General features: G+C 40.8%; 1 protein-coding gene across 1 annotated transcript; it reads left to right on the top strand.

Annotated features, from left to right (window-relative positions):
• Nucleotides 1–871: 871 nt before the first annotated feature.
• On the top strand, nucleotides 872–9,287 carry LOC104076074 (Golgi apparatus protein 1-like; the record flags this gene model as incomplete). The annotated part of the gene is made up of 10 exons (XM_009576798.1): nucleotides 872–989; nucleotides 1,989–2,081; nucleotides 2,635–2,772; nucleotides 4,117–4,240; nucleotides 4,589–4,731; nucleotides 4,961–5,062; nucleotides 5,713–5,820; nucleotides 6,434–6,554; nucleotides 8,424–8,530; nucleotides 9,018–9,287. Coding segments are annotated over 10 exons (1,222 nt in total), but the record flags the coding sequence as incomplete, so codon positions are not given.
• Between the last annotated feature and the right edge of the window lie 1,531 nt (nucleotides 9,288–10,818).

Below are 10,818 nucleotides of genomic sequence, written 5' to 3'. Positions count from 1 at the left end.
AACCTTAATGATTCTATGATTCTAAATATGTAATAAAGTTACAGGATATTTTGTGATAGGACAGAAAACGCTGGACTTCCTTTAAAGGCTGATTGTTTGGTGTGTTTTCCCTTAGTGACTGTGTTCTGTAGATGCTTAAGGTAGAGGCATTGCCTGCCTCTTTAAAATTACTTCTGCTTTACTGTTGCATACAAGCCTGTCCTCTTTATTTTTCTTGCTCTGAAAATAGCTAATGATTACGATTAGTGGACTGCATGTCCCAGGGTGTTTTATGTCCTTGCTAGATTCATTGTCTTCCAAGATGCAGGCTACCGTTGTTCCAGTTGCTGATCTGGGAAGGGAAAATATCCCACTTGTTTTAGCTGGTTTATTCATTTCAGTATAAGGGTTTTTTTAATGGCCTACTGCAATGACATCAGGGTAAATTACACACAAGGTCAATCCTGTTCATGGATAGCAAGACTATTTGCATTTTGTGATATAAATGGTGTTCCCATAATGCAAAAGGATTGTTTGCAATGCCATGTAGGTATTGACCTTCATCTGTTTCTGAGATTAAGTAAAGCTTTTCTGAAGTGCTCACATGACTTAAGAGCAGAGGGTCTTGCTGGGCAGGGGTGTGGTGGGATTTTTATTATTTTCCTGTCTGCTGATCTAGACTCCAATTAGATACCATCAGATTTAGGTTTTAATTGTGATCCAGCTACTCTACCTAGAGCTGTACCCAGGCTACAAGTAAGCATAGATGCACAAGGACTTTATGTTGTGTTTGGATTCTTGGGGTCAATTTCTCTGATGTGGTGATCCAACACCAATCTTGGCTGGTCTAAGTGAAGGGTATATGAGTAAAAAGCTGTTTTCTTTTCTGCAGGGTGGATGTAGTGATCTGTCTGAGCACAACTGTGCGCAATGATACTTTGCAGGATGCCAAGGAGCACAGAGTCTCTCTGAAGTGCCGCAAACAACTGCGTGTTGAGGAGCTAGAGATGGTAAACATGCATGAAACTCTTGATCTGCCCGCTCTTCTAGCAAGGTCCTTGAATTAAAGCTTCCTGGTTTGTCCACCCTGGAAAAAAAGGAAGCTCATTTGTGAGATGTATCTCATTTATTTTTTCCACTCTTCTTACAACACAAGGCTCAATTGCCCTTCATGGTCAAAGTAATGATCATCTACTTTAATGCCTTAAATATAGTCTCATGAAGGCTAAGGCAAGCTAAATGATCATTGGAATTTCAGCTAGAAATGACTATGTTTAGTGTTAGATAGCAATGTGCTACACGTGCTGATGTCCTTAAAGTCCTCTAGGAGAGAATAAAAGCTTCATTTTACAGACTGAGGAAACAAGCACAGATGAAGCAACATGACTCCAGCTGCTCTAAGTTGCTCAGTGGATAAATAAGAGTAGTATTTGTTCTGGTAGGCAAGGCTGCCTCTCGGCTTCCTGCTGCAGTGCTTGCAGCAATAAACTTGTGAGGTCTTTGTCCAGTAGATATTGTTTGAGTGTTAAAGCTTCGCCTTAAGTAGGCCCATGTCAGAAGATGCAGCACTCTTGCCTTTGTATGGAAGAATTCAAATGCTGGGCATCACTAAAAGTAGGAAACTTCATTCACATGCTCCAGATCACCCAATAGATGAGTGGTTATTAATGTGTCCTTTAGCTGTCACATGAAAATATTTTGGCTATCTTGAACATTTGTGTTGATGCCCCTTTTAGGAGGAGCAGTGGAAACAACTTGCCAGCTCTAAAATTCGGTTTAAGCCCTTTCTTCAGTGTAAAAAGCCAACTGATCCACTGCATGGATTTTCAAAGTTGATTTCCTGCTAACACCACTTCTCATACCCAAGACCCTTAGATTCAAAGAAACTGAGCTGCCTGTTGTGAGAGTTGCTTGCTTTTTGTGAGTAGAGGGTTCTAGTTAATAGATTAACAAAGTAAAATAGTCTTTAGAGTCCTACTTAAAAGTTCATATTGTCATTTATCCTGCAGACCGAGGATATCAGACTTGAACCAGAACTGTATGAGGCTTGTAAAAGTGACATCAAGAATTACTGCCAAAACGTGCCCTATGGCAATGCTCAGGTAATGGATTTTATTAATAATTTACAACTTAATTTTTACTTTCATTTCAGAGAACTTTTGAAGAACACTTTTGCCCCTGTGAGTGCAGCGTTAGGTTTTCATTTTGATAGCACTGAAATCTTTTGTTAGTATTTTGGAGCATAATTTTTTTTTTCCCCCACTGGTTTCACGAGCATTAATATTGGGTGAATGCAATGCTGTGAGCAGTTCGTTCCTCGGTTAATGTTAGTTTTAAGCTATTAGCAACTGGTTACTGCAAATGTTGCTAAAGATTTCTTAGGCATAATGTCTGCAAGATGAGGTTTGGGGTTTTGGAGTAAGTCCAGGTGGCCCTCTTCATCTCATTAAATCTTTGTGAGAAAAGATGAGCTTAAAGCAAGTCCTGGAAATAAGCATTGGTAATGACTTTTGATAAAATCTAGGCATTGGGAACTTAACCACATAAATCAGGTGAAGATAGCCATTAGGGGAACACATAGCTGTGCGTTTTGAGCAGCATATGACAGAACCATATCAACAATGTGTCTGTTATGGTTGTAATATTGTGTTGTAGATTATTGAATGCCTGAAAGAAATCAAGAAGCAGTTGAGTACCCGGTGCCACCAGAAGGTGTTTAAACTGCAGGAGACAGAGATGATGGATCCAGAACTGGACTACACACTCATGAGAGTCTGCAAGCAGATGATCAAGGTAATGGTAGTGTGCTGATTTAAGAGGGTGAGGTTGGGATATAAGAGCTCTATTGGTTTTGAGCTTCTCATAAAGGCTTGTTTACAAGACTGCTGTGTTGTTTCAGAAGTATGATTGCTTTTTTGCAAAGTAATCAGTTTCTTAACTCTGAATCAGGCTGAGTTTTTTTCAGGGCTCTTCTCTTCAAATTTACTTCCTCCAAATATCTGATCAAAGCCTGTGCACTAATAAATTTCTTCCTAACTGCCAGCAGAATTGAGGAGGAGGTCTGTGCTGAGACTTCTAATACAGTTTTCATCCAGTCGGTTTGGATTTGGATTGGCTTTTAGCAAAGGTGAAGAAGTTACGATTACAGAGAGGAGTAACATCTTCAGTTCACTGCTGACCTTGGTGCACATAAACTTTCATCAAATCGATAAAGCAGGCAAAATCATGCAAAACTTAAAATTAGAAGTGCTGGCTTAAAGTGGTACCATGTGGAAAGCAGCACTGAATGTTAATACAAGATACTCTTGCACAGTAGCCAGAATTGCAAGCCCTGAAACACTAGTGTGTGTGGTCTGGATGCAGTACCCTGACTCCATATTGTGGCCAAAGCAGAATTTCTTGAGAATTTATTGCTCTCCAGTACAGACTTACGCTTTTAGAGAAAGACGTGTAATCTCACCAAAATGGTGAGGATTAGAAGATGGAACAACCTTATCTTACACCCACAGAATTAGTTTTAACAAAAGAAATTAGTACCTTGGTCTGAATGTTGGGTAAGCTGCTTCACTTTTGACTATCTAATTCAGGGCGGGAATGGGCAAATTAGTATCAGTGAGCTGTTCTCTGCTTTCTTGTTCTGTATGGTCTTAACTTTGTCCTGAGCGTTACTAATGAAGCCTTTACCTGTCGATTTGTCCAGCCAGCATTTATCCAGAACAGTGGTACGTGTATAGACTTAAAAGATTCCCTTTTTAGTTTCTAAAAGAAAGGGGAGTGAAAGTAGTTGGGTATCAGACCTAATTTGGTGGGCACTTCTTGCAAAGTGTGCTTTAACTTAAGAAGAGAAAATAAAGGCAAATAGCTTTTGATACTGCCAACACAAGCTGGTGCCTAAAAGCCAGTCAAGACTTAGGGCTCAGTCCATAAGCAGAGATATTCATGCCCATAGTCAATTTAGAGAGTAGTACTGTTCTTTTTCATAGGAGGTGTTGGGGCTAGGGAGTGTGTCTGTATACCTCTGGGTTGGGGAGGTGGTTATTCTCTTCCATGAACATAGTTGTTTGGTTTTTTTCCAAGTGCTTAGTGATGAAACTTGGGTTTTTTAGGGTTTTTTTGTTTTGTGTTTTTTTTTTGTAGCGGTTTTGTCCAGAGGCAGACTCAAAAAATATGTTGCAGTGCTTGAAACAAAACAAGAACAGTGAAGTGATGGATCCTAAATGCAAGCAAATGATTACCAAGCGCCAGATTACACAGAACACAGGTATCCTCTTCTGAAAAAAACTTACCTGCCTGAGCTGTTGAGTGGTCTGCATGGCTGAAAGAATATTTGCTTTGTTTTATTCTCCTTCATGGTTATCACTGTACACACTAACTTTACTCACTCAAGTTCTTGAGGGTCAGCATGCGTTACTGGATCCACTTTATTGCTGAAGCTCTTACCTCACAAGTTAAAATTCTGTTGTGAAAATAATAATATTTTTCCCGAAAATGAAATTTATTGGAATATATGTCATCCAGGAAACTTCTATCAAATCTCTTTTGGAGTGTTATGTTCTGTAATCTGAAGAGGTGTGTAGTCTAATGAAGTTCTGTCATCTTTCCTGGTTAGATTACCGCTTAAATCCAGTGCTCAGGAAGGCGTGCAAAGCAGACATACCGAAATTCTGCCAAAATATCCTGAATAGGGCCAAGGATGATACAGAGTTGGAAGGACAAGTCATCTCATGCCTGAAGTTGAAATATGCAGACCAGGTGAGTAGAGCTGGTGCGTGCAAATGAGAAACTGTGCAGGATTGTGCTGAGCAACAGTCACTGAATAATGAATCAAACTTGGGCTTGTGGCGTGTTCAGTGGATGTAACAGGCTGTACATAAATGAGTTTTTACGCAAGTGCTACAGAATACAGAAGTCAAAATGCAAGGTGATTGATTTATGAAAATAAAGGTCATTGAGTGGGTTAATGACTTTCTCCGCTTAATAGCGTCTCTCTCCAGACTGCGAGGACCAAATCCGAGTGATAATCCAGGAATCGGCTCTTGATTATCGGCTGGATCCCCAACTTCAGATGCACTGTTCTGAAGAGGTAGGAGAAGTAGCTCAGCAGCTACTTTTTCAGGATGAAAACTCCCTTCATTAAACAGATTTTGCTTCTTAAAACGTGAACTATCCTGATAATTAAAACAAACAAAAAACGCCTTTGAACTGCTCCTAGCTAGTCAGGTTCTCTGCTTGTGATTTTTGTCCAGTGCAAGAATTGCAGTTTCTTATGCAGTGCTAATATAAAATTAATTTATATTGACTTGGATCTCATCAGTACTCATGTCTGTTGAAAAATACTGCTTTCCTGTTGTAAAAAAAAAATGTGTGCTAGTTCTCTGGTCTTGTCAACCTTAGCTGGAATACAGTCGGATTTTGAGTTTTCACTTTTGATAGCCAAATCAGCTATGTCTCAAGTATTGCTTATTTCATATCTTAGCATTATTTCCATGCTGTTTTGCTCCCTGCTATCCTCTCAGTACAGTAATATTGGCTTCTTGCTGTTGGGTTTCGAAGGGTATGCATATTGCATGAGCCAGGCTGCATTAGGCTCTGGGGATATCTGGGGAGGAAAGTGTCTCATTGTGTGTCCTCCAGCTGCGCCCTGTGATGAACTAATGTATTGAGATATAAATGTGCTAAAAGGCAGAATAATTGTTGTGAACTACTTATGTTAAAATACCTTTTTCAAAATAGATTTCCAGCTTGTGTGCGGAAGAAGCAGCGGCTCAGGAGCAGACTGGGCAGGTGGAAGAATGTCTGAAAGTGAATCTGCTGAAAATAAAAACTGAAATGTGCAAGAAGGTAAAGAAAATAAATTGAATGTGCTCTAAAAGGCATCCCGTCCCTGCAGAAGTCGGTCATTTTTCCAGATCACAGCCCAGGCCATATTCTAGCTAGTATGAAGCCAGAGCTCTGCAAATTTTCTTACACATCTCAGTTCTGGCCTGCAGCGATTCAATTCAATTTCAATTTGCCAGTGAAAATTGTGCCGACGGTGCCTCCTTTGCAATTCCAGGCTTTGATCCTTTCTTGATTATGGTTGCCAAAGTTTCTTGTTATTAATCTCTTTTCTGTCACTGTCTCTGTTGCAGGCTTCCTGAGTGCTGGGTATGACCTAGGCACTGGCTATGATCAAGTTGCCCCCGTGGCTATGGCACCTTATTTCAGTTCTAACTGAAGTAACCCTGGCATATCAACTTTGTATTTTAGATTAATATGGGTATTTTAATGACCATAACGATGGTAACCCTTATAAAGTGGGACATTTAATCCAGCCTAAACCAGCATTCACAGCCTCATCCAGGGACAGTGGTGTTTTTTCTCATGATCCTGGATTTAAAAAGAAACATTGAGCAGTATGAGTTTTGTTCTCTCTCCTTTTTTTGAGATGTACTTGTAATTTCCCCCTCCCTAGGAAGTGCTCAACATGCTGAAAGAAAGCAAAGCGGATATATTTGTTGACCCAGTGCTCCACACAGCCTGTGCCCTAGACATCAAACACCACTGTGCTGCCATTCCCCCAGGGAGAGGACGCCGTAAGTGCTCGTGCTTTACTCTTATAACCTCTCAGTCCTGAGGGTCTTAATGCTGGTAAGAGAATGCAGCTTATCTTAAGTACCAGATCTTTCCACCAGTCCTTTGTGGGTGATGAAGTGGAATGGCTGCAGAGGTGGTAGATGCCACTAGAAGATGGCTATCAAGAAGTCCTTCCTTGTGTCCAAGGTGGGACCAGTTCTTCAGTCCTGATATAACGTCCTTGCAGCCTTAACTGCAAATTTAATGAGTATATTTTACATTCTGTCATTCATATGATTACTGACAATAGTGTGTGATACCGGATCCGTAATCCTTCTGTAAAATCCCTCCTCAATTAAATCCTGTTGAAAACGAGCTCTTAATACACACGGACTGAAGTACACGTATCAGCTTCACATGGGATACAGCTCCCAAGCTTGCTTACGACAGTGTTATATCAGACTGCATCAAAAGCTTCCCTGGAACTAAACTGCTTCTCTTACAGAAGCAAATCAATTTGGTTTCACAAAATTCATTCTTAGATAATCCCCTTGGTCCTTCTTTCTTTATGTCAGTCTTTGTCCATGGTTGGCTTTTTTGTTTCAGTATTTTTGACAGACAAAATTAAACTGAAGTCCTTTGATCCTCTTTTTTCTTCCCTACTTAAGTATGCCAATTTTTTCTTTTCCGATATTACAGAGGGTAGGTAATCTTTACTACATTTTCTAAGTTCACGTAACAGCTAAAGGCTTTGAGACTTCATCAGCTGTTCCAAGTCCCCTAAGACTGAGTTCATCAGGTTCAGACCACTTGAAACATCATTTATTTAAGTATTTCCTACCCCGTTCTTTTCTTGTTTGAGGTCAAGCTCTTGCACTTTCTTAGTGCTATTATGTTAGCTAGCTGGATAGTATGTATGGCTGTTTAAGGAAAGCTGGTGAGGAAAAAAGTTCTGAACTTTAGCATCTTTCTTGAGTTTATCTGGCATTAAAAATAGCAGTCAAGTATTTTCCTGATCATTATCTTTCATGCTGGTTACTGAATGCCTTTCTGAAATTCTGGATATCCTTTATTTATTCCTGTTTTGTCGTAATTATTTTGATGTGTGTTCTGACGTGTTTGCACTGAAGGTATGCAGAAGTCTGTAGCTTAGAGAGGGATCTGCCTCTGAGTGTTTGAACTGACAATTGTGTTTAAAAAATCTGGAGTTAGTTTAAAGTTTGCAGCCTGTTTGCTATGAACAAAATAACTCTTCACTGCAAAGCAGAAAGCGTCCAATCAGGGATTATTCAAGTAAGGCAGTATAAATTGTAAAATTTTATGTCAGTATCTCATATGAGCATATAAAAGAGCTTATGAATTAGCCAAGGCGCTCCGTAGGCACCCAGAACATTGTGATCCCATTTCCTTTGCACAGGACTGTGCGAAAACTCAGGAAGTTAAACCTTTCCAAAATGTTTTGTTGATCAAAAGAAACTCCTAACAAGTCTAAGGAGATACACTGTTTTTTCCTGAGCTGAATTTGATCTTAGTTCTCTATAAAGGATGGTGGCGTGGAATTCAGAGTACAGCTCATTGAAGATGCCAATTTATAAGACTTGATAAAATCACATGAATTACATCTTACATATATAGTGTAGTTTCTTTTTGGAAGTCAAAATTCCTTGCACCTCAAAATGCAATATTGGTCATGAATCTTAGTGAAATTGCTAGCTTCAAGGGTACAACAGGGCTTTGTATACAGTCTGTCAGGCTGGCTAGTCTGTTTAGAAAGCTGCGTAACCATCAGCCTTTAGTAGAATTGAAGTGTCCCTTTCCAGCAGCCTTTCCGTAGCATGTTGTTGAAGCCACTGTTTCTATTTTGTAATACCATCTTCTCCGCGTTACAGAAATGTCATGCTTAATGGAAGCTCTGGAAGATAAGCGTGTGAGGTTGCAGCCTGAATGCAAGAAACGCCTTAATGATCGTATTGAAATGTGGAGCTATGCTGCAAAGGTGAATATGTAAAGGATTTCAGTAAACTACTTCCTTTTTTGCATTGGATCTTTCTGTTGCAAGCTATTTATGAAAAACTTCAACTGTAATGAAATTCTTGTCTCTGAAGTCTTGCATTTTGAGTTTGGTCCAGAAAAATTGAAATCGGGTCTCCTTTTTTGAACTTGTGTATCTTTTGCTCTCGGTGTCTGGGATGCATCCTCAACAGTGCAGAATTAAACTGTCTTTTGTGCACACAGGGCTTGGTCTCCTGTAGAGAAGGTCTGGGGCAATGAAGTAGGGTCAGCAGAACTTCCTGTTACAAAGCTGTCTCCTGAGCAGCAGTTCCTTCAGATGCATCATTGCAAGCCTGCTTGTTTGTGGTTCAGGCCAAGTCTGACGATGACAGGAGGCAATAGCAGTACCAGAGACTAAACCTGATAAGTGCCGAGGCTGAGGGTCGCATGGAAAGCACAGCTTGGCTCATTTATTCCCTTCTCACCTCCAGGTTGCCCCAGCGGAAGGCTTTTCTGACCTTGCCATGCAAGTTATGACCTCTCCGTCCAAGAATTACATACTGTCTGTGATCACGGTCGGCATCTGTGTACTCTTCCTGATCGGCCTGATGTGTGGACGCATCACCAAGCGGGTGACAAGAGAGCTCAAGGACAGGTAGAGCCTGGATTGCCTGCTGAAGAAATGCCTGCCCAGTGCCCAGTTTTGTACAGCCCTCCTCTGTATAGTCTACCCACCCCCTCTTGTGAGAGGAGAATAAAAAAAAAAAAAAAAAAAAAATTAGAACAGCAGCAGGTGTTGGCTCAGTTTTCCCATCCTGGATCTCATCCACAACATCTTCATCCTATGAAAGTTTGTGTGCAACATTGGCAGCCCAGCCAGCAGCTTTTGTTACCCCTTTGTTAGCAGACTCTCGTTTACCTGCCTGTAGACAAGTCTCTGTTGTACTGTTGGAACTGCCTTCACTCTCCAAATGAGACTGATATGACCTGCAGCTCAAGCAGTTTTTAAGTAAATTTTTAAAGAAAGACACACCGACTATATGATTTAGGTAATGGTTCATACTGAAATCTAGTCATCCTCTGTGGCTGGGTGAAATTGAGGCAGGAAATTAAAGGGTAAATTGCATCTTACACCACAGTTGGCCTTGTTTTGGACATCTTGCTCATCTTATGTAAAGCATCTTCAGAGCATAGTCTTGGACAACCTAAGGACACCAGTCACTGGTGTCATCTTCTAGTGAATATCCTGCTTTTGTTACTGTGGATTTTTTTGGCTGAAAAGATGTCCTCCCTTTCTTCCTCTGCCACTCGCGAGATAGAATAAAATACTGACCAGGATCAAATACTCATGTGAGCTGTACAACTTGTATTTCAGTAGATTAAAGACCCGGTGTAGACATGAGGCATGTGGAGCCTGTCAGTAGCATACAGCGCTGCTGTCAGCGGGCATTAAGTGCCCTGATCAGTTACTCAGTCAACTTTTTTATTAGCGACGATGCAGTAAAATTCTAACACTCCTTTTATTTTACCTCGCTGCTGCTAAGCTATTACCCTTCTGAATTAACTATCTATAGATGGTATTGACACGCTGGCAATATGGTGCTTTGTCAGTGATGCAGAAAACGACTGAACACTCGACATGCTCTCTCTGTAAAATGGTTACTTGTGGGCTAGTGCAGTGGTTTGTCGCTGGCCTGTCTGGGTCTTAATGGTTTGAATGGTAGCACTGAAGAGTGTTTTTCATTTTCACAGCTACAATTGATAAGTGATAGCAACTGGTGTCTTCTGGGATGTAGGACACAGGTGCTGGTCCAGAAGGCCAAGGAGGAGTGGATGGGAGGATGATAGTGTTGTATGAAGGGCAGAAACGTCTGGATCTTTAAGGGAAGTAGCTTTCAAGTTGTTGCCATCAGTGTGTGCACACTCACGCTGTATGTAGTTACACTCCCAGAACGTGATACTCATATCCGACAGCCCAAAGAAGGTGTTTTAGAAAAGTTGCACCAATAGTTGTGGCCTCTTCTTACCATCACCTTTGTTCCTCAAGTACAAGGAGGAGTGGAGGTCGTAAGCCACGTGCTTTGGCTGAAATGTTGAGTGTGTTGGTGAAATCTGGAAGTGACTGCATGAGAGTCCATGTGTACAGTAGGATATACTTTATTCGCCTTTTAGATGTGCCCACCTGAGTGTGCTGCAGTAAAAATCATGTGCCTGAAACTGTCCAACTTAGGCTGATGCTTGAACCATAACTTTATTTTCCCACTTAGTGCACTGCTAGGTAAGACCTGACAC

This window comes from Fulmarus glacialis, unplaced genomic scaffold (genome assembly GCF_000690835.1).
Source record: "Fulmarus glacialis isolate BGI_N327 unplaced genomic scaffold, ASM69083v1 scaffold35694, whole genome shotgun sequence".
NCBI classification, from domain to species: domain Eukaryota; kingdom Metazoa; phylum Chordata; class Aves; order Procellariiformes; family Procellariidae; genus Fulmarus; species Fulmarus glacialis.
This window is presented reverse-complemented; position numbering and strand designations above follow the sequence as displayed.